The 27,707-nt window shown below is 42.0% G+C and overlaps 1 protein-coding gene across 1 annotated transcript in view; it reads left to right on the forward strand.

The window, feature by feature from the left end:
• The window catches only part of LOC140453410 (receptor-type tyrosine-protein phosphatase U-like), a 476,064-nt gene that overhangs the window by 288,938 nt on the left and 159,419 nt on the right, over window positions 1-27,707 (forward strand). The window contains exons 17-19 of the mRNA XM_072548057.1: window positions 5,022-5,058; window positions 7,066-7,183; window positions 24,507-24,613. Coding sequence (XP_072404158.1) covers window positions 5,022-5,058; window positions 7,066-7,183; window positions 24,507-24,613 — 262 coding nt within the window. The remainder of the gene's footprint in view (window positions 1-5,021; window positions 5,059-7,065; window positions 7,184-24,506; window positions 24,614-27,707) is intronic.

Raw genomic sequence — 27,707 nt, forward strand, 5'->3', positions numbered from 1 at the left:
ACCAACCAGCTGGCATCCCTTGTTATAATTTCAGATTCCTCAAAGCTGTCGATTATTTGGATCAAGATAAATAAAATCAGAACAAAGACCATGATTGCTAGAGGACCCAGGGGTGTTTCTAGAGAGAGAAACAGAGTTTCCCCAGCATTCTTTGTGGTTGTTTTAGATTTCCACCATTCACAGTATTTGGCTTTGAAATAAAATAAGATCCCGGTTCCTAAGGGCCTATCCTGGCACATAACATAATTCAGCACTTGAACTGGAATTATTAAATTGTGGCCATAAGACCGAGGAATAATGGTAGAAACATAGAAGCAAAGAAACATTGAAGATAAGAGCAAAAGCAGGCATTATGGCCCCTTGAGCTTGCTGTGCCATTCAATATGACTATAGCTAACCATTGAGCTCAATATTCTAATCCTGCCTTCCCCAATATCCATGGATCCCTTCAACCACAAGAGCCATACTTACCTCCTTCTTGAAAACACATAATGTTTTGGCCTCAACCACTTTCTGGATGAAGAAATTTCTCCTCAGTTCTAAAAGGTTTACCCCTGAACCTTAAACTGTACCTCTGGTTTTGAAACCAAAAGAGAAATGCTAGAAAATCTCAGCAGGTCTGGCAGCATCTGTAAGGAGAGCAAAGGGTCAGTTAGATTCAAAACATCAGCTCCTTTCTCTCCTTAGAGATGCTGCCAGACCTGCTGAGATTTTCCAGCATTTTCTCTTTTGGTTTCAGATTCCAGCATCCACGGGAATTTGCTTTTATCCCCTGGTTTTGAACTTCCTCACCTTTGGGAACATCCTTCCAGGATCTAACCTGTTAGAATTTTATAGGTTTCTATGAGCTCCACCCCTCATTCTTTTAAACTCCAGTGTATATAATCCCAATCAACTGAATCTCTCCTCATATATTTGTTCTGGCATTCCAAGAATCAATTTAATAAACTTATGCTGCCGCATGGTGGCACAGTGATTAGCACTGCTGCCTCACAGCGCAGGGACCCAAGTTCAATTACAGCCTCAGGCAACTGTCTGTGTGGAGTTTGCACATTTTCCCCCGTGTCTGCATGGGTTTCCTCCTGGTGCTCAGGTTTACTCCCACAGACAGAAGATGTGCAGGTTAGGTGATTTGGCCATGTTAAATTGCCCATAATGTTCAGGGATATGTAGGTTAAGTCCATTAGTCATGGGAAATGTAGAATAATAGGGTAGACAAATGTGTGTGGGAGGGTTACTCTTCGGAGGGTCGGTGTGGACTTGTTGGACCGAATGGCCTGTTTCCACACTGTAGGGTTTCTATGATGAATCCTTTATAGCAAGAACATCCTTCCTCAGACAAGGAGACTAAAACTACATGCAATATTCCAGTGTGGTCTCACCAATGCCACACATAATTCCAGCAAGTCATCCTTGTTCCTGTATTTCAATTCTCTCAGTATGAAGACCAGCATACAATTTAACTTTACTGCCTGCTGTACCTGTGCACTTATTGTCAGCAACCGGTGCATGAGAACAGCAGGTCTCGTTGAACATCACCTCTCTCAATTTATAGTCATTCAAATATTAATCTTTCCACTTTTGTTACCAAAGTGGATAACCTCATATTTATCCACGTTATACTGAATCTGCCATGCATTTGCCTATTTACTCAGCCTGTCCAAAACACAGGGCAATGTCTCTATACCTTCCTCACAGCTGACTTTTCCACACAGTTTTGTGTCATCTACAAATTTTGAGATGTTCTATTTAATTCCCTCATCTAAATCATTAAAATATATTGTGAATAAGAATTACAGACCATTAAGCCCATCAAGTCTGCACCAGCGTTCAATGATATCATAGTTGATCTGATAATCATCAACCCCAGTTGATTGCCTTTTCCCCTGTAATCCTTGAATCTCTTACTGATTTAAAATCTGTCTACCTCAACCTCAAATATTCTTAATTAGACAAGTGTACAAACCTCTGCAGTGATAATTCCGCAGATTCACTATCTTCAGAAGAAATTCCTCCTCACCACTGTCGTAGATGGATGACCCTTTTCTCTGAGATTCTATCCTCTGATCTGAGACTGCCTCATGTAGGTAAACAACCTTTTAGCAAATACATTTTCAAGCCCCTAAAGATTCTTACGTTTCAGTAAGGTCTCCTTCATTGAATCATAGAATTCTTCTAAACTTCAATGAGTTCAACCCACTCAACCTTACCTCATAAGAAAATTTCTCCATGTCGGGGATTAATCTAGTCTTCTTTGGACTGTTTCCAATATCGTTCCTTATTTTAGAGTATCAAAACTGTATTTTAGCTGTGGTCTGAATAGTGTATTATATAATTTTAGAAAGGCTTCACTGTTTTTATACCACATTTCCTCAGAAATAAAGGCTAACATTTCACTTGCCTTCCTTATTACCGGCTGAACTTGATGCTAGATTTTGTGATTTATGAATGAGAATCCCCAAATCCTTGTGTGCCATATCTGTATTCACTTCTTCCCATTTAAATAATTTTTGGTCCCTCTTCTTTCTGCCAAAGTGAATAACTTTATATTTTCCCACATTATATTCGAAATACTGAATTTTTGCCCACTTACTTAACCCATCCATGACTTCTTGATGGCTGTTTGTGCTATCCTCACCACTTGCCTTCCCACTTATTTCTGTGTCTTCTACAAATTTGGCAATCACATCCCTCATCCATGTCATTAACATATATTTTAAATAATTGTGATCCCAGCATTGATTCTTGTGGAAAATGCCACCCAATTCTTCCTATTAATTTGCCCATTCTCTATCCATTCTAACATTCTATCCATAAATCCACAGGCTCATAGTTTTTCAAATAGCTTTATGTAGGGTACCCAATCAAATGCATTTTAGAAATCCAAATATTACAGCTATTAGTTCCCCTGTATTCATCTTGCTTGTTACCTCTTCAAATAATTCTAATAAACTTGTCAGGCATATATTCCTCTTTGAGAAGCTAGATGACTCTGCTGGATTATACCTTGTATTTCTAAATGCTCAAATATTACATCCTTTACAATAGACTCTAAAATTTTTCCAATAATATTTTCAATTTGACTAGCCCATAGTTACCTGTTTTTATCTCTCTCCTTTTTTGTATTAGGAGTTGGCAGTTTTTCAACTGGGACTTAGCCAGAATCTAAGGATTATTGGAAGATTGTCACCAGTGTATCCACTGTCTCTGTTGCCAGTGTAGGCTTTTATTGCTGCTTTGCCTAGTCCATCAGGCTTACTCTGGATATCACCAAAGGTACCAAGGCAGGACCAAGGCAGTCCTAGCAACAGGATATGTCCAATTTTATTTTTATTAAAACAAAGTATGCCTCAAAAATAATAGCCAGTACCTCATAAACTTATCAAAAATATTTACAATAGCAAGTGATTTTTTTTTATATGGACTTGTGCAAGGATTAGGCCAAAACAGTGGTGGCGATCAATGTGCTCTGTCTCAGCTGCCAGTCGCTGATCTGACCACCCTGTCCTATACTAGTTACATTTATTATGCTGTGACAATCTTTCTTACTTTTTGTTTTCCACACAGGCAGGCTGTGTGTGCATTCAAACTTTGACACTGTCCAGTCTCCAACATAAGGGATTGTTTTTTTCAGGTTGGCAACCTGTGACCATAAGGATCAGTGCTGGAACTGCAAATGTTTACAGTATATATTAATCACTTGGAGGAAGGAAGCGATTGTCCTGCAACCAAATTTGCAAACAACACAAAAATAGGTGGAAAGGCAGGTTGTGAAAGGGAAACAAACAGTTTACAGAGACAGAGTGAGCAAGTAAGTCAGCAAAAAGTTGGCAAATAGAATACAATGTGGGAATTGTGAAATTGTTCATTTTAGAAAGAGAAACACAAAAACAGGATGTTATTTAGATGTCCTCGGACCAGAGGGCCATTGTTTCAGAATAAAGGGGTTTGATTAAGACTGAAAATAAGGAGAAATCTCTTCTCTTATTGGGTTGTGAGTCTTTGGAACACCTTGCCACATAGATCTGTGGGACAGAATCCCTGTGCATATTTAAGGCTGAGATAGACAGATTTTTCATCAGTAGGGGAATCAAGGGTCCCAGACAAAATACAGAAAATTGGGTCAGAGGAATGTCGTATCAGCCATCATCCAGTTAAATGGTGGAAAAGCTCAAGGGGCTGGACAATGTATTCCTGTTCCTATTTCTTATGGTCTTAATTCCCATCATTGTGGCTCTGTAAGTAACTCCCCTGTTTCCAAGTCAGAGGCTCACAGTTCAAGTTCCACTGTGGGTCTTAAAGCTAACAGAGTGCATTTATAATGTGCCGAAACTGGTTAATTTACAATGTATAAATCATCTACTCCACCTATTGCAGTTTTCTGTTCGGCCACTAACATATAGTTTCTGCAGTGCAAGTGCCTCTCCAAGTTCAAGGACTATAGACACAGGTTTTTGGTTCAAGCTTTACCTCATTGCAAGCATCCTTCTAGCTTTGAGTGATTTACTGAAGAAGAATCCATATGGAAATAACTATAATTAAACAGTGGTTAATGTGAAGAAAGAGAAACATATTCAATAGCTGTACTTTGCTAAGTCAAACTATGATTTCAAATTACAGTGTCTGGCTACAGTAAAATTAAAGATACTAATGTTTTTAAATATGTTCACATCATTTCTGAATTTTGAATATCCAGGTCATTATTTACTTTGTATTCTACTCACCAGAACATCATAGTTTGCTCAATCCTGAAGATGTTTGTTGACGTCTCAAATTAAATTGCGTAAATGTATTAGACTGTCACAAAGTATATTTTACATGTGTTGTAATTAGCAAGGAGGAGATAGATTTTCAATTAGTAATGAGTGAAAAGATTATAGGGAATGGGCAGGAAAGAGGAGTTGTGGCCAAGATCAGATCAGCCATGATTGAATAAGTTGTTCTTCGCTTGTTTTTGTTACAAATCTAAAATGAAATGATTACTGATTTTTTTTTGTTTGTTTTTAATGCATGACATGCAGGAAAAAAAGATAAACTGTGTATTAATTGCTGAAAAAGGTAATTTTTTTCCTATGGCATTGTCTCATGCTCCAATGTTTTGTTATTCGTAAGTTTTTACCTGAACATTACATTAGCATTTCATTTGTTTTATTATATTAAAGTAATATTATCTTCAAATAGTAAAAGGGCATTCCAGCTTCCCTATTGGGTAATAAACCCTAAAACAACAGGTTGATTAAATAATAAGCCATATTACGTGAATGACATAATCTGGAGCATTTGTGTTTCCTGTTGTCCTTTTTGTTCTCTTTGTCTTTCCACCCAACATCCAACCATGTAAAAATATGTTAAACTCATTATTGATTCTGACATGTTATGACATAAATCTGTCTAATCACATTCAAATTAACAAGAATGTTTCCAATATTTTATTTGCCAAGTTTTTTCTTTTTAAATGAGTTCGTTTTAGTGCAATATGAGACTTCTTTAAATAAAAATGAGTGCACTAAAAGGAAGAAATGTAATTATTTCCTCCCTTTTTCAGATAATTAAAGTATTGTCTATGCCCCTCGAGCAGCATGCTTATTTTTACATGTTGGAGGCAAATATACTTTTTATTTGTTGTAGATGACTTTCAGGCTCTGGCGTTCTGATCGATTTTAGCCTTTATTTCCTTATTCCAAGTTAAAATTACTGAATGAAAGAGTGTTCTAAATGGAACACCATGGTAAGCTGATATGGGAAAAATCTTTGCTTTGAATGGGAGCACTTCTGCAGATGGAGATGAAAATCTAATAACACAGCGTTGATTCGAAGAGAAAAATAGGTGGGATGGAGGAAGGATCATATGTGTTGCATAGTAACTGTGTTCCTGTCTTATCTTTGAATGTCTCTAAAGTAATGATAACAAAGGAGAAAAGTTAGCTTTTTGTTTGTAATTTGCATTGTAAAAGCATCAACAGAGCAAATGTGTCATTGGTGAATGGGAATATAAATTGGAGGAGAAAGTAAGGACTGCTGATGCTGGAGATCAGAGCTGAAAAATGTGTTGCTGGAAAAGCACAGCAGGTCAGGCAGCATCAAAGGAACAGGAGAATCGACGTTTCGGGCATAAGTCTGAAGAAGGGCTTATGTCCAAAACATCGATTCTCCTGCTCCTTGGATGCAGCCTGACCTGCTGCGCTTTTCTCACAACACATTTTTCAGCTCAATATAAATTGAAGGTAAAGATCAACCACAATCTTAATGAATTGCAGCATAAAACTGACAGGACAAATGGTTTGTTATCACTTTTAATACCTCATGTGCCAATAAATGTTTGAGGCAAGAATTTCAGGTTCAGCTCTAGTTTGGTATTCAGCCTGTCGGCTTCTAAATCAGAAACTAATGTACAGATGCTGTTACACATTAAAATTGGAGGAACTGTTGTCTACACTGTGTAGGAAAATAATATTGCAGGATATTTAATATTTACTGCAAATGCCCAGAAAACAACATGTTCCACTCCAACATAATTACCATTCACTATGCCAATGACCTTGTCCACAGGGCTCGGGTCAAAATCAACACCAAGGCAGATCAGATAAGGAAGAGTCTTATCCTTCCACATTTTTGGCAATACAACAATATAGATTGAAGAGCCAGGTTTATTTATCAAATACAATCATAGGTTTCCTGCACTGAATTATTTCCAGATGATGACATGAAGTAATAGATAAAAAAAGTAAGAGTAGTAAAAGCTCTTATTTCTTTCAAACTTAATTGCCCATTAATACGATCACATTGCTTTTTATAACAAGTTTGATTGTCCAGACAATGAATACTAACCTCTTGTAGTGCATTCCTAACAAACGTAATGCTGGAAAAGGTCTATTGGAGTAAATGAAACATTTTCAGTGCCAACTTGTGTTTCAGCCAGCTTTGATTTAAGATGGGTTCTACTTCACACTGTATTGTATAGAAAACTGAATAAAACCCAGTCCATGCACATTTGGTTTGATCTTCAGTGAAGATAATTCTACATTGCAGTCTTTTCTTTGTTCCTTTCCTGTTCTCTGTTAACAGCTGCTTACAAAGGAAGCCAAGAGGATGAACAACATTTCCATCTATTGAGTTTGATCTTGAGCATCTGTGCTGGAAGCCTGGCAGTGTTTATCCTGATTCTCCTGTATGTCAATAAAGGGTAAGAGTTGAAGTGCCAAATGGAATTCCTGGCAGAAAACATTAGTACTTTAATTTTCTTAATGCTTGGATTGACCATGTCATATGTACTTTGTCTAGCTCTTATCACAAGTAAATGAAATATTCTCAAGAAATATTTGGTTGAGACTGTATAATTGCAACATTTAAAAGACATATGAATGAGTATGTAAACAGGAAGTGTTTAGAGGTTAATGGGCAGATTTCTGGCAAATGGGATTAGATTGATTTTAGGATGTCTGGTCAGCATAGACAAGTTTGACAGAAGGGTCTGTTTCCGTGCTGTACATCTATATGACTCTATAGTATTTCAGTGCTTCTTGTAGGTATTTCTTGAATTGTGAAATGTCAACGGTAAGTGGTGTTATTAACTTAAAGTAATTTATCATAGTTATTAACGTAGAATTTCCACTAATCTCATTGATAAGTAGTGTTATACACTCAAAAATAAAGTTGAGCTTTATTTCAGTTAACCACACTCACAACAAGTTTCTCTGATTTATATAAACTATTCACAGTTCAATTAATCCTTACATCAGTTCCATCAAATCTCAGGCATTCCTTCAGACCGCATCAAATGATGTTTAAAGTTCCAAGCATCCTTGGAACTTTATGTCCGACAGTTTCTTAAACCGTACTTGCTTCTTTGTAAGATAGTCAGGTAGCTGACTGCTGTCCCCCCCATATCAATGTGGTATTTCTTTATTCTCCAGTTATTGTTTTAACATTGCATTATCATCAATCATTTCTCATTCACACCTTTTAGGGAGGCAATAGCCCAGTGGAAGAGAAGACTAGAGTAGCTTTTTATTTATCATTCTACGATATACAACTGATACATTAAAAATGAGACAGTATTCCTCCAGTACTGAGGGTGCTACATGGACAGCACAAGTACATAACCATACGTGGCATAAGTGCAAAACACGCGAGTTATAATGTAACAGAAGAATGATGAATAATAGACATTTTTCTAACAGCAATATGAAAGAATTTCAGATGGAAAAGAATCTGATTACACTGTGTTAAGGAGCCTGATGCCTCGGGGAAGAAACTGTTACAGTGTCTGGCCGTGAGAGCCCGAATGCTCTGGTATCTTCTGCCAGATGGCAGGAGGTAGAAGAGTTTGAGTGAGGGGTTTGTGGGGTCTTCCACAATGCTTTTAGTCTTTCGGATGCAGTGTGTGGAGTAAATGTCTTGTAATGGAGGGAAGAGAGACCTGAATGATCTTCTCAGCTGTCCTCACTACCTGTTGTAGGGTCTTACGATCCAAGACAGTGCAATTCCTGAACCAGGCATTGATGCAGCAGCTCAGGGTACTCTCAATCATCCTTCTGTAGAATGTGGTGAGGATGGGGGGTAGGAGGTGGGCTACACAGCCTACACAGAAAATAGAGATGGGCTTTCTTGGCTATGGAGCTGGTTTTGAGGGTCCAGGTGAGATTCTCCACCAGGTGTATGCCAAGAAATTTGGTGCTCTTCATGATCTCCACAGGGGAGCTGTCGATGTCCAGCTGAGAGTGATGCCCTCCTGTAGTGAACAACCATCTCTTTCATCTTGTACACTTTCAGAGACAAGTTTTTGGCTCTGCACCGGTCCATTAGTCGCTGCACCTACACTCTGTATGCTGACTTGTCGTTCCTGCTGATGAGACCCACTACAGTTGTATCATCAACAAACTGGATGACGTGATTTGACCTGTGCATCCTTGCAAGGGATATGGGCCAAGTGCTGGCAAATGGGACTAGATTAGGTTGGGATATCTGGTCAGCATGGATGAGTTGGACAGAAGTGTGGGATATAGGTGGATTAGTGTTACTTCTGCAATTCCATTTTACAAAGGAGGTGAACTCACACCAGTGGGTAATTGTTTTAGTCAAGAGCTGAGTCAACAAGAATGGAAATGATGTAGAGGAAATGTAGAATTGTTTTTGTATTAGCTAAAATTGTATGTCAGAATGTCCTGAAAGTCCGTTGGGGAGGATGTTGCGGGAATGGACAAGCAATACTTGTACAAGGGAAAAGGATAAAAAGAAAATGATTAAATATTGTTGTTTAGTATGGACCAAAGAACCAATCCTTCGTCCGGCTGTCTTCTGGCCAAAGTATGGTTCGGACGAGGATTGGGTCTGTCAGTATTTAGGTTTGTATGTGAATAAGAAACAACCTTTTAGTCAAGAGGAGGCGGACTATGCATCCTGTTGGAAGGGCAGTTTGGGAATGATGGTAGTAAAGACAAAGGATTCCCCCTCTGCCCCACCTAGTCCCTGGGATCCTCTTGGCTGTTTGCCTCCCCCATACCATAAAATCAGGTTAGGTGAAAATGGGGGAGGAGAGACAGACAGACAGGGACAGGAAACAGATGATTCACAAGAGGAGGATGAAGGGGCGGTGGATGTGGATGTTGTTGTTCCTGACCCTCAATCCTCAGTAAAAGAAAGCACAGCTGCAGTAGATGTAGAGGAGGGCTCCGGAGGATCTAAATCAAAGCCAAAGGGGGGGAAAACAAAAAAAAAGGGAAGAACGTAATGACTTATCCCTTTCGGGAGGTACCAATAGGGGATAAAGAGATTGGGTTTGTAAGTGCCCCCCTCAGCAGTGGGGAGGTCAGAACATTTAAAAAAGAAATGAAGGTCCTGGTTGAGGATCCGGTGGGGCTGTCTGAACAAATTGATCAATATTTGGGGCCCAGTTGGTATACCTGGGCTGAGTTAATGTCTATTTTGAATATACTATTTACTGGGGAAGAAAGGGGACTTATATGGGGAGCAGCCATTAAAATATGGGACAGGGAACACCCGATTGAAGATGGGGATGCTGGACAGGGAGAGGTGAAGTTTCCCCTCAGAGACCCCCAGTGGGAAAATCAAAATCCGGAGCATAGAGAAGAAATGAGGGAATTGAAAGACCTGATTCTAAAAGGAATAAAAGAGGCAGTTCCGAAGTCACAGAATTTGACTAAAGCCTTTGAAGTTAGACAGGAGAAAGATGAGACTCCCTCAGCTTTCTTGCAAAGATTAAGAGACTCAATGCGGAAATATTCTGGAATGAACCCTGAGGACCCAGTGGCACAGGGTCTTTTGAAAGTACATTTTGTGACAAAGGCATGGCCAGACATACAGAGAAAGATACAGAAGATAGAAGGGTGGAGTGAAAAGCCATTAGATGAATTGTTAAGAGAGGCACAGAAAGTGTTTGTAAAGAGAGAGGATGAGAGACAGAAACAGAAGGTGAAAATGATGGTAGCTACGGTTGATGAGGTAGTTAAGAAAAGAATGGAACCAACATTGAGCAACCGGAGCGGCGGGTGGCAGCATGTAGGACAGAGAGGAAGGGGGAAAGGGAGAGAGAGAGAGAGAGGACAAGGGGGAGTATTTGATAGAGGGTTCGAGCGACAGGGGCAGAGCTGGAAGACTCCACAGGCAGGATGCTATTATTGCGGAAAGATAGGGCACTTTAAGCGGGAATGTCCGGCTCTGAAAAGGGAAGAGAGGGCAATTCCGCTTATGAATTTTGATGAAGAATAGGGGTGTCAGGGGTTCCTGCCCTCGGGGGCCCACCAGGAACCCTTGATAAACCTGAAAGTGGGACCCTATAGGGAAGAGGTAGTCTTCCTAGTAGGTACGGGGGCAGCATGGTCATCACTGAATTTTAAACCAAAGAAAGTAGAAATGTCGACACGGTCAATTACTGTTTCAGGGGTTAAAGGGGAGGGATTTACTGTTCCAGTATTTGAACCTATGATAATAGAAGGTCCTAAGGATAGGGTCAAAGGGGAATTGTTGTATATCCCTGATATAGGAAGTAACTTACTAGGGAGAGATTTAATTATCCTCTTAGGATTGGAGATTGGAATTCAGGAAAAAGAATTAGTTGTCCAAATGGCAATGTTGACAGAGGATGTGGAGAGAGCGATAGACCCTATTGTATGGGCTAGAGAAGGGAATTGTGGAAAACTACAGATCTCCCCCCTTGAAATAAATTTAAAAAGGAAAGGGGACGTTGTCTGTGAGCGACAATATCCCATTTCCATAGAAGGTAAACGAGGACTGCAGCCAGTAATTGAAGGATTGATTAGAGATGGATTGTTGGAGCCATGTATGTCTCCTTATAATACCCCAATACTACCAGTGCGGAAATCCGATGGAACTTATCGATTGGTGCAGGATTTGAGAACATTAAATCAAATAGTACAGATCAGGCACCCAGTGGTGCCAAACCCCTATACGTTATTAAGTAAGATCCCTCATGACCACAAATGGTTTAGTGTGATAGATTTAAAGGATGCCTTTTGGGCCTGTCCCTTGGCAGAGGAAAGTAGGAATTTGTTTGCCTTTGAGTGGGAAGACCCTAAGACAGGACGAAAACAGCAATACCGATGGACTGTGCTTCCCCAGGGGTTTACGGAATCCCCGAATTTATTTGGACAGATGTTAGAACAAGTATTGGAGAAATTTAGCAGCCCCAAGGGGACTACCCTGTTGCAGTATGTAGACGACCTCTTAGTAACAGGAAAAAGAAGAGAAAGAGTAGTAGAAGCCACTAACAAATTATTGAATTTCCTGGGCCAGCAGGGACTGAGGGTATCTAAAAACAAACCACAATATGTGGAGCAAGAAGTGAAATACTTGGGACATTTAGTTAGTGAGGGAAAGCGAAAGATAAGCCCGGAACGGATAGAGGGAATAGTGGGAATGCCGCTGCCCAGCACTAAAAGGGAGTTACGCAAATTTTTAGGTCTAACGGGTTATTGCAGATTGTGGATTGATTCCTATGCATTGAAGACTAAGAAATTATATCTCAAACTATTAGAGGGGGAACCAAAATGTCGAAGTTGGGATGATGAGGAAAAAGATCTAGTTGAGAAACTCAATAGAGATCTGATCCATGCCCCCATGTTAGCCTTACCTTCTCTAGATAAACCTTTCCACCTCTTTGCTACCGTGGATAAGGGAGCGGCTTTGGGAGTATTGACCCAGAGGTGGGGAGGAATGAGACAACCAGTAGCATATCTTTCGAAGCTACTGGATCCAGTATCCCAGGGATGGCCTGAGTGTGTGCAGGCTGTGGCTGCCACTGCACTGTTGGTGGAGGAAAGCAGAAAGCTTACATTTGGGGGAGCCCTAATAGTAAGCACTCCACACCAAGTGAGAACAATCCTAAACCAAAAAGCTGGGCGATGGTTGACAGACTCGTGGATTCTGAAATATGAGGCAATATTAATAGAAAAGGATGATCTAGTGTTGGTCACTGACAATTGTTTAAATCCAGCTGCCTTTCTTTGGAAAGGGGAATGAGACTCTCCTCAGAATCCAGGGCACGATTGCCTTGACATAGAATACCAAACTAAGGTCCGCATGGACCTCAGAGATGTTCCATTTCATGCAGGGGTTAGACTTTTTATAGACGGATCATCCCGGGTGATTGAAGGGAAAAGATATAATGGGTATGCAGTCGTAGACGGGACAAACAGTCGTGTGGTGGAGGCAGGACGGTTGCCAAATGGGTGGTCAACTCAGACTTGTGAACTCTATGCATTGGAAAGAGCCCTTAGAGCATTAGAGAATAAAGAGGGAACAGTATACACTGACTCTAAATATGCATTTGGTGTTGTGCACACTTTCGGCATTTATGGCAGGAACGAGGGCTGATCAACAGCCGAGGGAAAGAATTAGTACATGAAGAATTGATTAAACGGGTCTTGGAGTCCCTATTACTTCCCCGAGAAATAGCAGTAGTGCATGTAAATGGTCATCAGAAAGGAAATGAACTAGAAGTTAGGGGGAATAGATTAGCCGATGAGGTGGCTAAGGAAGCAGCCCTGAACCCACAAGAAGTGGTGATTCATTCCCTAATACCTACTGTTCCAGGTCCTCGGGAAGCTCCTATATTTACTGAAAGCGAAGAAAATGAATTGAGAGATTTAGGGGCTGTAAAAACAGCAGACGGGCATTGGAGGTTACCTGATGGAAGGGAAATGTTAAACAAAATGATGATGCGAGAGATTATGGCTGTCCTACACTAAGGCAGCCATTGGGGAGTACAAGCAATGTGTGATTTAGTTCTTAGGGAATATGGATGTAAAGGAATATATACAATTGCTAAACAAATATGTGAGGGATGTATCATATGCAAAAAGGTAAATAAGAAAGTCTTGAGAAAACAGACCCCGGGAGCAAGAGACCCAGGATTGAGACCTTTCCAGAGTATACAAGTAGATTATACCGAACTCCCCAGGGTAGGCAGACTAAAATATATGTTGGTCATAGTAGATCATTTATCTGGTTGGGTTGAGGCATACCCCCTAGCTACCGCCACTGCAAGTGGAGTGTCTAAAACAATATTGGAGCACATAATTCCCCGATATGGGCTCGTGAACCATATTGATTCCGATCAAGGAACTCACTTTACTTCTAAAGTGTTACAGGGGGTAATGAAAGGGTTGGGAATTTCCTGGGAGTTCCATACTCTATGGCACCCGCCATCATCGGGAAGGGTTGAGAGAATTAACCAAACACTCAAACGACAGCTCTCTAAATTGATAATAGAAACTAGACTCCCTTGGACCAAATGTTTACCTATAGCTCTCTTGCGAGTATGAACAGCCCCAAGGAAAGACTTGGGACTATCCCCCTATGAAATCTTATTTGGATTACCTTACTTGGGAACGAATGGAGAATTGCCAATTCCCAAAACTAAAGATTTGTTTTTAAAGAAGTACATACTGGGTTTGTCCTCCTCTTTGTCTTTCCTAAAAAAACAGGGTTTATTGGCACAGACTCCACCCCTTGAATTCACCGTTCATCCCATCCGGCCGGGCGATTGGATCTTAGTAAAATCATGGACAGAGACTAAATTACAGCCGGACTGGGAAGGGCCGTACCAGGCTCTTTTGACTACCGAAACGGCAATAAGGACGGTGGGGAAAGGCTGGACTCACTACACTCGGATCAATGGGCCAGTGGACCCTCCCGTGGAGAAAGAAGTCTGGACAGCTGAATCAACGCAAGATCCGCTGAAACTCAGACTAAAGAGACTTTGAGTAACTAATTATAAAGTGGCGACGCGAGCGCGGGATTATTTCTGTAAGATTGTATATTAAGTCTTTTTGTGCTTCAGCATGATGTTTAGAATACTGGGAATGCTTAGAGTTATGATGCTAGCCCTCTTAGTATTGGCATTTCATCAAATATCATTTTCATATGTATTATTAACGGTTCCTGAATCTGATAACCCACAAGTAATAGACGCTGATGTATGTAGCTTAGTAAATTGTGGGGATGTAGATAATCAGAGACAGTACCGCAGCTCTGAGATACATCTCAAGTCCTATGGGGATGGCCTTGGGGACGGTACTTGGTATAATGGTCTTGTCACAGTACACCGGGCCCCCTTCCGACCAGCTCGAGATTGTGATAAAAAGTGTAACCCAATATACCTAACAATAAGGAAAACCACCTGGCACGAAACAATCCTGGGTGGGGGCACCTATGAGATACAATTAAATAAAACATTTGGGATAGAAATGAAAGCAAATGGGAAGGATTTCTTGGGCTGTTGTTTCCGAATTAGTGTAGGACAGGGAAAACGGGTAGAACTACTGGGTAATAAGATACAATCTTTCACCCCTCCCGATGATCCTAAAGTAGTAAACTTTATAGAGGTAAAGGACTTGAAACAGACCATTGAAATAGAAACTGGGTACGGGGATGCAAATGCCTGGGTTGAATGGGTAAAGTATACTGTGAAAAGTCTGAACAAGAGCAATTGCTATGCATGTGCCTCCGGTCGGCCAGTGGCCCAGGTGGTTCCCTTTCCGCTCGGGTGGAAGGGAGACAGGAAGGGCATGAAATGTATGATAGCCCTGTATCAGGATGAGACTGCATGGAATGATAGGAATTGTACCTCCCTATCTCTGATGTTCCCTCCCTTGGAGAAGAAAGATGTAAAAGTTCCCCCCCTGTTTTCTGCCGCAGTTGGAAATCACACCTCGTGTGTGCGTAGACGAGGTACAAGTCGGTCGAGAGATTTGGGGGAGCTGAAACTATGTACAGAGATTAAGAATGTCACCGAAACGGAGAAGGGAGGGAACTACTCAGCATTAAAGGTTCCCCGAGCGGATCGGTGGTGGTACTGTGGAGGCAAAATATTGAGACCCACCCTACCTCCAGATTGGAGAGGGATATGTGCAATTGTACAATTGGCAATTCCATTTACCCTGGCATTTGAGAAGGAAAAGATAGGAGGGAAAAAGGGAAGGGGTAAGAGATTCCTGTTAGACACTTCTTTCGATGACAGGATTTATCTTGATTCGGTAGGAGTCCCTAGGGGAGTACTGGATGAATTTAAGGCTCGTAACCAGATTGCAACAGGCTTTGAGTCAGCTCTCTTTTGGTGGGTAACAATTAATAAAAATGTAGATTGGATAAATTACATTTTCTATAATCAACAGCGATTTATAAATTATACAAGAGATGTGGTTAAAGGAATATCAGAACAGCTTGATGCGACAAGTAGGATGGCATGGGAAAATAGAATAGCCCTTGATATGATTTTAGCAGAAAAAGGGGGTGTGTGTGTGATGTTAGGAGGAAGCTGTTGTACCTTTATTCCTAATAACACTGCGCCTGATGGTTCAATTACTCGGGCCTTAAGGGGATTGACTACCTTAGCAGAGGAACTGGCTGAGAATTCAGGAGTAGATACATCTCTCACAGGATGGCTGGAATCATGGTTTGGGAAATGGAAGGGGGTGGTGGTTTCTATCCTTACTTCCCTGATAGTAGTAGTCGGGGTATTAGTAGCCATTGGCTGCTGTATCATACCCTGTATACGAGGATTCACCCAAAGGTTGATTGAAACAGCCTTAATGAAACAGATGCCCCTAAAAGGGAATCAGGCTGAAGGACTTTATCGACTAAATAATGAGGAGATGAGTGAGACCAAGATGGATGAAATCTGCGGGATGATGCTTGCGAATTTCGGGAGCGATGCTTAAAAACAAAATATTTGCAGAAGATAACAAATGGTAACTAAAAGAAAGAGGGGGAATTGTGGGATATAGGTGGATTAGTGTTACTTCTGCAATTCCATTTTACAAAGGAGGTGAACTCACACCAGTGGGTAATTGTTTTAGTCAAGAGCTGAGTCAACAAGAATGGAAACGATGTAGAGGAAATGTAGAATTGTTTTTGTATTAGCTAAAATTGTATGTCAGAATGAAATGTGCCAATGAACAATAGTGGGCACGGTGGGCAAATAGATAAGATGTTGTGAGAGGATGAAGTTAAGCTTGATACGCCTGTACAAACAGTAGGTATAAACATCTGCTTCCCACTTTTACGAAAACACAGGAACAAACCCCAATTAAAAGGGTCATAGGGATCAGAACGGCCTCGGGAAAGGCACAGATGAAGGGGGTAGATAATGATGAAGAAAGGATATGCCTAACAATGACCTACAGCAGGGTAAGGTCAAATAGCCTTGTGAGACCAGAAATAAGCATTTTATCACAGACAAGGCCGGATAAGGCAAGAGGCAAACAGGGGTAATGGGGGCCGGTCTTAGGGAAGTGGATGATGTAAGCAGGGGAGGGAGCAGTGTAAAACAATAGACATCAAATCATATAAATATTATGTATGAATTGAACCTGGTGTGTATGTCCTCTGCCTTTTAGACACTGGACATCACACCCACTTGCAAGTGTAAAATAAATGACACTATTGATTCAGATCTTGTCTCGGACTGAAATTATTGAAGTGTGTGAGCTTTGTTTCTCACAGAAGGGTCTATTTTCGTGCTGTACATCTCTATGACTTTATGTGGTGTTCCCCAAGCTCAGTCAGCCTGGCAAGTGTGTCCACTTCCATTGGCACATAAACTTCACTTGCTGCATTTTCCAACAACCAAGTCAGTTGTAGTGCCTGTTTGAAATCCAGTTGGGCTTCAGCTAGTAGGCACTTTTGAATGGTCACATCATTAATCCTACATATCAAATGATCTTTCATCGTCTTGCTTAGGGTTAAACCAAAATCACATGCCTCTCCTATTTGCCTTAACATTGTGAAAAATGCTGATATGGAGTCGGCTGGTTCTTGAACTGTCGAGTAAAACCGATAGGGCCTCAAAATTAGACAAAGCTGGGGTCATAATATTCTGTAGCTAAATCCATCAACTCTTGAAAAGTTTTAGTATCTGGTCCCTTCTTGGAGCGCAAAGCCGGTCGGGAAGTTAAGTGATTGTTATATAAAGAACTTACCTCGACGCCAACGGTCTTTTCGCAGCAGAGAGCGGCGGGAGCTGGGCGGAAGTTCAGACGGAGCGCAAAGCCGGTCGGGAAGGTAAGTGAGTGTTATTTAGAGTGGGTGTGTTCTAAACCCCAGGTCCTACAAAGTAGGGTCTCCCTCCCTCCTTCCCTCCCTCCTCCTCTAACCTTAATTAAGAGTCCACAGACTTGCCATAGGAAGAGGGTCTAAGGAAGTTTAGATCGAAGAGTGAGGCTTCAGCTCAGGAATCTTGATAGGGAGGTTGAGTAAAGAGATTACACCACAGTTGAAGAGGGTGAAGACATGACTGCTCAGCTGGTTCAGTGCGCTACGTGTTTGATGTGGCAGGTCAACGACTCTGGTGTGTCTGGCTCGTATATGTGTGGAAAGTGTGCGCACATTCAGCAATTGACCGAGCATATTGCAGCACTGACGAAAGAACTCGAAGACCTTAGGCTCATCCGAGAGAACGAGATCTTTCTGGACAAGACCTTCAGTGATGTTATTACACCAATCATGCCAGAAGAGAGCAGAAGAGTGCAGACGATGAGGAAGGCAGAGAGGAGACAGGTGCAAGAGACGCCGGGAGAAGTACCTGTCAGGAACAAGTTGAAGCTTTTGGAAACAGTAGAGTCTGATGACACTGCCAGTTCGCAAGGCGGCCATGTTTGTCAATCAAAAGTTGCCGCAGAAGCAGAGCGGAAGAGTCGGACATCGCACAGAGCCGTGGTAATAGGGGACTCCATCGTGAGAGGAACTGACCGGGGTTTTTGTGGCAGCAGACGGGATTTAAGGATGGTGTTTTGCTTTCCTGGTGCTAGAGTGAAAGACATCGCGGACAGAGTGCAGGACATCCTTCAGGATGAGGGTGAAGAGCCCGAGGTGGTGGTACACATCGGCACAAATGATGTCGGGAAGAAGAGGAGGAACATACTACAGCGAGACTTCGGAGAACTAGGAAGAAGGCTAAAAAGAAGGACGTCCAAGGTGGTTATCTCCACTTGGTTCCAGTTCCTCGGGCTAGTGTGGCCAGAAACCGGGAGATAATGGACTTGAACGTGTGGTTGGGGAACTGGTGCAGGAAGCAAGGTTTCAAGTTCTTGGATCACTGGGGTATATTTTATGGTAACCATAAATTCTACAAGAGAGACGGCTTGCACCTTAATAGATCAGGGATCAGCATTCTGGCAGGCAGGTTTTCTGCTGCAACACCGCTACATTTAAACTAAGTAGCGGGGGGGAGGGGACACGCTGGATGTTTAAAAAGGAAATTGAAGGGGTAGTTAGAAGTCCAGAAAGACAACTGTATCAAGGAGGCAGAAAACTGGAAAAGGCATCATGCTGTAAAGTTGAGTGAAATAAGGGTTGAGGGGAAGGTTGAGAGCAGTAATAAATTAAAAATTCTATATATGAATGCACGAAGCATTAGACACAAGGTGGATGAGCTTGAGGCTCTTTTGGAAATTGGCAGATACGATATTGTGGGGATAACTGAGACGTGGCTTCATGGGGACAGGGCCTGGGAAATGAATATTCAAGGCTACACGTGCTATCGTAAGGACAGACTGACGGGCAGAGGGGGTGGCCTTGTTGGTAAGGGAGGATATTCAGTCCCTTGCGCGGGGGGACCTAGAGTCAGGGGATGTAGAGTCAGAGTGGATAGAGCTTCGAAACACTAAGGGTAAAAAGACCCTCATGGGAGTCATCTACAGGCCCCCAAACAGTAGTCTGGATGTCGAATGTAAGTTGAATCAGGAGCTGAAATTGGCTTGTCGCAAAGATGTTACTACAGTTGTTATGGGGGATTTTAACATGCAGGTAGACTGGGAGAATCAGGATGGTATCGGGCCTCAAGAAAGAGACTTTGTGGAGTGCCTCAGATGGATTTTTAGAGCAGCTGATGCTGGAGCCGACCAGGGATAAGGCGATTCTGGATCTGGTATTGTGTAACGAACCAGAATTGGTCAGTGACCTCGAAGTGAAGGAGCCATTGGGAAGTAGTAACCATAATACAATAAGCTTCAATCTGCAATTTGAGAGGGAGTGGGTACAATCGGAAGTGACAATATTTCAGTTGAATAAAGGGAAATATGGAGCTATGAGGGAGCAACTGGCCAAAGTTCAATGGTGCAATACCTTAACAGGGAAGACCGTGGAGGAACAATGGCGGATATTTCTGTGTATAATGCAGAAGTTGCAGGATCAGTTCATTCCTAAAACGAAGAAAGATCCCAGGAGGAGACATGGGCAGCCGTGGCTGACGAGGGAAGTAAAGAAACATATAAAGTTAAAAGAGAAAAAGTATAACTTAGCGAAGATAAGTGGGAAAACTGAGGACTGGGAAGCTTTTAAAGAACAACAGAGGATTAGTAAGAAGGAAATACGCAGAGAAAAAATGAGGTACGAAGGTAAACTGGCCAAGAATATAAAGGAGGATAGTAAAAGCTTTTTTAGGTATGTCCAAGGCAAAAAAATGGTTAGAACAAAAATTGGGCCCTTGAAGACAGAAACAGGGGAATATATTACTGGGAACAAAGAAATGGCAGAGGAATTAAATGAGTACTTCAGATCTGTGTTCACTGGGGAAGACACAAGCAATCTCCCTGAGGGAACAGTGGCTGAAGGACCTGAACTTAAGGGAATTGATATTTGCCAGGATTTGGTATTGGAGAGACTGTTAGGTCTGAAGGTTGATAAGTCTCCGGGACCTGATGGCCTGCATCCCAGGGTACTGAAGGAGGTGGCTCGGGAAATCGTGGATGCGCTGGTGATTATTTTCCAGAGTTCAATAGAATTGGGGTTGGTTCCTGAGGATTGGAGGGCGGCTAATGTTGTGCCACTTTTTAAGAAGGGTGGGCGGGAGAAAGCAGGAAATTATAGACCAGTTAGTCTGACCTCAGTGGTGGGAAAGATGCTGGAGTCTATTATAAAGGATGAAATTACGGCACATCTGGATAATAGTAACAGGATAGGACAGAATCAGCATGGATTTATGAAGGGGAAATCATGCTTGACGAATCTTCTTGAATTTTTTGAGGATGTAACTCAGAAGATGGACGAGGGAGATCCAGTGGATGTAGTGTACCTGGACTTTCAGAAAGCTTTTGATAAAGTCCCACGCAAGAGGTTAGTGAGTAAAATTAGGGCGCACGGTATTGGGGGCAAAGTACTAGATTGGATAGAGAATTGGTTGGCTAATAGGAAACAAAGGGTAGTGATTAACGGCTCCATTTCGGAATGGCAGGCAGTGACTAGTGGGGTACCGCAGGGATCCGTGCTGGGACCGCAGCTTTTTACAATATATATAAATGATATTGAAGATGGTATCAGCAATAACATTAGCAAATTTGCTGATGATACAAAGCTGGGTGGTAGGGTGAAATGTGATGAGGATGTTAGGAGATTACAGGGTGACCTGGACAAGTTGGGTGAGTGGGCAGATGCATGGCAGATGCAGTTTAATGTGGATAAATGTCTGGTTATCCACTTTGGTGGCAAGAACAGGAAGGCAGATTACTACCTCAATGGTATCAAATTAGGTAAAGGGGCTGTTCAGAGAGATCTGGGTGTTCTTGTCCACCAGTCAATGAAGGCAAGCATGCAGGTACAGCTCGGTGAACATACCAACAACGAATCCAACCAGCTCCCAAACAATAGATTTTTGCAAAAATTTTAATCAATTATATTGTCTTTGAACGTGCATTCAATCTCTTTTTAAAGCTGTGCCAACCTTATAGGATTAAGTCTCTAAGGATGCTGCTTAATTTGCTATATCTACATCAAGTATAATCAGATTAGTATTCCCTGCGTATTCCCACATATCTCTGCATGCGATTGCAATAACTCTTTCAGGTCAATCTCCTAATGTATGAAGCCCAACTGTACTTCAAACAGGTAGGTAGTACAACTGGCTTTATCATTGGAAAACTGGAACGCCCAGCAGATGTCTATGCAGACACAGGGAGAACATGCAAGCACCAAAAAACAGTTGGAGACACTGAATATTGTAAAGGCTATGATCCCTGACAACATTCTGACAATGGTACTGAAGAATCTTGCTCCAGAAGTTGCCGCTCCCCTAGCCAAGCTGTTCCAGTACAGTTATAACACTCACATCTACCTGACAGTGTTGGAAATTGCCCAAGTATGTCCTGTACTTAAAAGCAGGACAAATCCAACTCGGCCAATTACTGCCCCATCAGTCTACTTTCGATTGCCAGTAAAGTAAAGGAAGGTGTCACCAACAGTGCTGTGAGACAGCACCTGCCCAGCAATAACCTGCTCAGTGATGCTCAGTCTGGATTCCACCAGGGCCACTCAGCTCCTGACCTCATTGGTCAGCTTTTGTTCAAACATGGACAGAAGAACTGAATTACAGAAGTGAAGTGAGAGTGACAGCCCTTGACATCAAGGCGGCATTCAATCAAGTGTGGCATCAAGAAGCCCTAGAAAAACTGGAATCAGTGGGTATCAGTGGGAAGATTCTTGGTGGTTAGAGTCATGGTTGTTGGAGGTCAGTCATCTCGGCTCCAGGACAGCTCTGCAGGGGTTCCTCAAGGTAATGGCCTCAGCCCAATCAAATTCAGCTGCTTCATCAATGACCTTCCTTCCATCATAAGGGCAGAAGTAGGCATGTTGGCCAATGATTTCATGAAAGATATTGAAGCAGTACACATCCAAATGCAGCAAGATTAGGACAATATCCAGGATTGGGCTGACAAGCATCACTCCCGGCCTCAGCCTGGTCTCTCACTCCTGGCATCAGTGTGGTGTCTCACTCCCGGCCTCAGTGTAGTCTCTCACTCCCGGTCTCAGCCTGGTCTCTCATTCCCGGGCCTCAGCGTGGTCTCTCACTCCATGGCCTCAATCTGGTCTCTCGCTCCCGGCCTCAGCGTGGTCTCTTGCTCCCGGCCTCAGCGTGGTCTCTCACCTCAGGCCTCAGCGTGGTCTCTCACCTCAGGCCTCAGCGTGGTCTCTCACCTCGGGCCTCAGCGTGGTCTCTCTCACTCCCGGCCTCAGCGTGGTCTCTTGCTCCCGGCCTCAGCGTGGTCTCTCACCTCAGGCCTCAGCGTGGTCTCTCACCTCGGGCCTCAGCGTGGTCTCTCACCTCGGGCCTCAGCGTGGTCTCTCACTCCCGGCCTCAGCCCGGTCTCTCACTCCCGGCCTCAGCCCAGTCTCTCACTCCCGGCCTCAGCCCGGTCTCTCACTCCTGGCCTCAGCCCGGTCTCTCACTCCCTGGTCTCATGCAAGCACCACATAGACAGTCATCCAAGGCTAGAATCAAAATTGGGTCCCTGGCACTGAGAGACAGCAGTGTTAACATTGAGTTACCATGCTGCCCACTCATTCCCATTTCTAATCCAATCAAAGAATTAATCTAAGCTTGGTAGTTAATTGTCGGTCCTCACCTAATTGATGTGTTCTCCATAACAATGCTTCTATTAATCAAAGTCCACTTGCCAACCAATCAGCACTTTTCTCTCGTATAGTATAAAATATTGTTCTTTTTTTTATTGACGTTCTTGCAATGTCATAATGAGTGCAAGACAACAAACTTCAACAAAATGTGTGCTTTTTCAGCAGTACTCATGATTAAATTTTCATAACATGAAATAAGCCAGAATGCCCCATTAATAATAGCCTGCAAACACATAAATATATTGATTGAAAGCCAAAATGCAGCATATAGTTTAAAACAAGATACTGTAATCTAGTTGTACCAAAACACATAAAGCGTCAAGTAACATTCGTGCCACAAAAATGCCAGGCTATGACCATCACCAATAAGAGACGGTACAACCACCGTCCATTGACATTCAATGGTGTTGCCATCACTGATTTCCCCACTATCAAAATCCTGAAAGTTACCATTGATGAGAAACTCAACTGGATTCATCACATAAACGTAGTGGCGACAAGAGCAGGTCAAAGGCTCAGAAAACTATGGCAAGTAACTCACCACCTGACTCTCCGAAGTCTGTCCACCATCTACAAGGCACAAGTCAGGAGTGTGATGGAATACTCCCCACCTGCCTAGATGAGTGCAGCCCCAACAACACTGAGGAAGCTTAACAGCACTGAGGACAAAGCAACCTGCTTAATTGGCACTGCATCCACAAGCATCCACTCCCTCCACCACCACACTCAGTCACAGTAATGTGTACTATCTACAAGATACAGTACAGAAATTCACCAAAGACCCTCAGACAGCACTTTAAAAATCCACAACCACTTCCATCTGGAAGGACAAAGGCAGCAGATATTTGGGAACATCACTACCTTCAAGATCCTCTCCAAGCCACTCACCATCCTGCCTTGGAAATATATCGCCGTTCCTTCAATGTTGCTGGGTCAGACTCCTGAAATTCAATTCCTAATGACACTGTCACTTAACCCACAGCAGGTGGACTGCAACAGCTCAAGAAGACAGCTCACCACCACCTTGTCAAGGGCAACTAGGGATGGGCAATAAATGCTGGTCAGCTAGTGATGCTCACATCCTACAAAACGAATAAACAAAAAAAAATGAAACACCAGTCACCTGTAATCTGTACTGGTCTTGTTTCCCAAAAAGGTTGTGTTTTTGGAGTTACAGGGTGATAAACATTTTGCATTGCAAGTCCCTAAAGCTTTTCTCTTTAACTTTAATGAAAATGCAAGTACCTCTCAGCATTTACTTGCTAGTTACTGTTCAAAAGCATAGTGTTAAAATAAGTAATTTAGTTTTATATTTTTAAAGTGCATGAAACTAATTATGAAATGATGGATATAGTCAGCATCATGACATTTGATCTTGACTGTGAGAAACGTATCATCCGCCTCCTAGTTCACTTTCAATATTACATTAAGTTCTTTCCTAGTGCTCATATTTTCTGTTATTTCCTCATAGAACCCTAAAAGATCTGCATTGATTTTTAAATAAACTTATTTCATGCTGTCTCTAGTCATTTTATTTTTAATTTAGATGCATTCTGAATTTCAGAAAGAGTTGCATATTTCAAAGCAACATCACACTAACTGACTTGCATTCATTCCAATAGGAAATGCACCCAAAGGAACAGGACTTTGGTGAGTTCCCACAGAATGAATGTCATGGCTAGGAGCTCCACTGACCTGCTGGAGGACCTTGACGGCAGCAGCAGCAGACGTAAGTCCTTCAGAAGGGTAACATCTATTATAAATCTTTTCTATCTTTAGATATTATTTGTGGAAAAAAATCTTCCCTGCCCTCTGATATTTTTCTTCATGAATGCTTAACGTAAAGAATATAGTATTTAATGATGCAGTGAACCACTCATCATTCTGGAATGTTTAACTGAACTAGATGTAATATAAGATGCTTGCATGGAAACAACCCATATTAAATTATTACAGGAGCAAGATTGCAAAGTTCCCAAAATGGGTGCAGGGTGAGCTCGATCAATGTAACACAAACAGCATATCATTTCTCACACTACCTGCTTACTTAATATGGCAATATGGAATCTAGTATGATTTGCCCTAAAAATGTGCATGTAAGCCATAAGCACCACTTTCTTGCTTTCAGGATGTTTTTAGAATTGATGTTCATAAACCCAATTAATCAGCATTCAGCTTTTATTATTCACATGTATTTGAGATAATGATGGCATAGCCTGTCTGTTTTGTTTTGCGTGTGTTCAAAACTGTAACTAAATTACATTTGGTCTGTTGTGATGAAGGTTTGTAATATAATATGAATTGGGAACTTGTGTTCTATAGTAGAGATAAATATGTATTTGACCTAAAGTTCGACGAAGTTAATTTTTTTTAAAGGGGTCAGCAACTCAATGTTTTAGCCTTTGGTCACTGTAGCATTTCCTAGAAACCATATGACTTAGAGAATTTCCTCCCTAATAATAATGTGGGTTTACATACACCACATGGACTGCAGCAGTTCCAGAAAGTAGTTTACCACCACCTTCTCAAGGGGAACTAGGAACAGGCAGTAAATGCTGGTCAGTCAATGATGGCCACAACACAAGAGTGAATAAAACAAAAACTTAAAATATATGGTTAGACACAGAATCTGATGAGATAATTGCTGAAGACTTTACTGCGTTGATTTTTTTTTACTACCCAGAGAGCAGGTTCAGTTCAGAAAAAAACATGCATAGCATGTGATGTTTAGCTGCCCCAGAGTAGTCAATGTAAGTGGAAAAAGCTTGAAGTGTTTTCTAAGAGATCTGTGAGTCTTTGCATCTCAGAGAGAGGGAAATGGAATACATCTGGTGAATACGCTGACAGTCAGCAAATTGAAATGCTTGCAAGTTTATTAGTTAAGAAATTAAAGAGTGAAAACAGGCACGATACTTCTATCAAGTGAGATTTCAGACAGTAATCTATTTTCCAGTATTGCTACATTAAATAATAACAAAGATCATGGCAAAGTAGGACATCTTGCTAATATCAATGATATCTCCTGCAGGCAATTATATATGAGGCCATATTGTGGTATGGGAATCAACAAGGAAATTCGAGGAGTTGAAAATTTGATAATAGCTATTAGTTTTATGTAACAAACAGAAGGGTGCCAAAATAACTAAGGAGAAAGGCTAGAAACGAAAAGTGATGAAAAGAAAGTAATAAATGAAAACAAAAGTAGTAGAGAAGCTCAGCAGATCTGGCAGCTTCTACAGAGAGAGAAACAGAGATGATGTTTCAGGTCCAGTATGACTCTTTTTCAGAACTGAAAGGAGGTGGAAAATTATGTTTTCTTTATGCCAGTGACAGATGGAGAGGAGGCAAAACTGGAACAGATGGCAGCAAGCCCAGAGAAAAAAGACTACATTAGTGATAACTTTGGTAAAGAAGAAACAGAAACAGAAATTACTGGGAATAACTCAGCAGGGTTTGACAGCATGTGTGGAGAGAAAGCAGAGTTAACATTTCAAGTCCAGTGATCTTTCTTCAAACTGATTGTAAGTCGGAAAAGAACAAAGAACAACACAACACAGGAACAGGCCCTTCGGCCATCCAGGAAAAGGTTGATATATATGCTGGAGAATAGATTGAGGGTGGAGGAAAGAGTAAATGATAGGTGAAGGTGGAGCCCAGAGAGAGACAAAAGCAGTTTAGCAGATAAACGAATGGGGTAAAGGTCAGCTTGGGAGAATGAATAGTTGCTAATCGGAACTGTTTGTGGCTGACAGTGGGTTGTTGGTAATACGCTATGTTATGACAAGGCTTGGTATATGAGGGTTGGAATAAAGTGAGAAGGTGCTCAGGCAATAAGATTATTGAGCTTAATATTGAGTCCCAATTAAAACGTTGCATTGGAAGAGACAAAGGTGTTGGCTCGAGAATACGGTGGTGTATTGAAATGGCAGGCAACATGAAGTTCAAGATCATTTTTGCTGTCAGAACATGGGTATTCTGCAAAGTGGTTGCTCAGTCTGTACTTCATTTCCTGAATGTAGAGGAGATCACATTGTGAGCAGTGAGTACAGTAGATTCGATAAAGTGCAGGTAAATCACTGCTTCATCTTGAAGGTGCATCTGAGACCTTGGAGAGTGAGAGGGAGGAAGTAAATGGCAGGTGTTACACCTTCTGTGATTGCATGAGAAGGTGCCGTGAGGAAGTGGGGAGATTTTGGAAGTGGAGGAGGAGTGAAACAAGGTGTCCCAGGGGGAATAGTCCCTGCAGAAGCCTGACAAGGGAGAATGGAGAATATGTGTCTAGTGGTGTCATCCAGCTGGAGATGCAGAAATGGAGGTTAATGATCCTTTAGATGTGGATGCTGGTGGGATAGTAGGTGAGGATAAGAGGAATCCAATCGCTGTTGTGGGAGGGAAGAGAGGGGCTGAAGGCCGAAGACCGGGAGATGGGTAAGATGGCTGAAGACCCTGTCAACTAAAGCACTGGGATATCCTTGATTGAGGAAAAATATGGATAATTTGGAGGTTCCCTTGCCAAAACTGGCATCATCAGAACAGATGCGAAGTTGGGGGGTTTGTAATGTATCTTCGAGGAGAAAGAGAGGACTGCAGATGCTGGAGATCAGAGCTGAAAATGTGTTGCTGGAAAAGCGCAGCAGGTCAGGCAGCATCCAAGGAGCAGGAGAATCGACGTTCCTGAAGAAGGGCTTATGCCCGAAACGTCGATTCTCTTGCTCCTTGGATGCTGCCTGACCTGCTGCACTTTTCCAGCAACACGTTTTTGGGTTTGTAATGTATATTGGTATCCAACCTATCACCAGAAGTAGAAACAGAGATGTCAAGGA

Source organism: Chiloscyllium punctatum, chromosome 27 (genome assembly GCF_047496795.1).
Source record: "Chiloscyllium punctatum isolate Juve2018m chromosome 27, sChiPun1.3, whole genome shotgun sequence".
In the NCBI taxonomy this organism is placed as follows: Eukaryota; Metazoa; Chordata; class Chondrichthyes; order Orectolobiformes; family Hemiscylliidae; genus Chiloscyllium; species Chiloscyllium punctatum.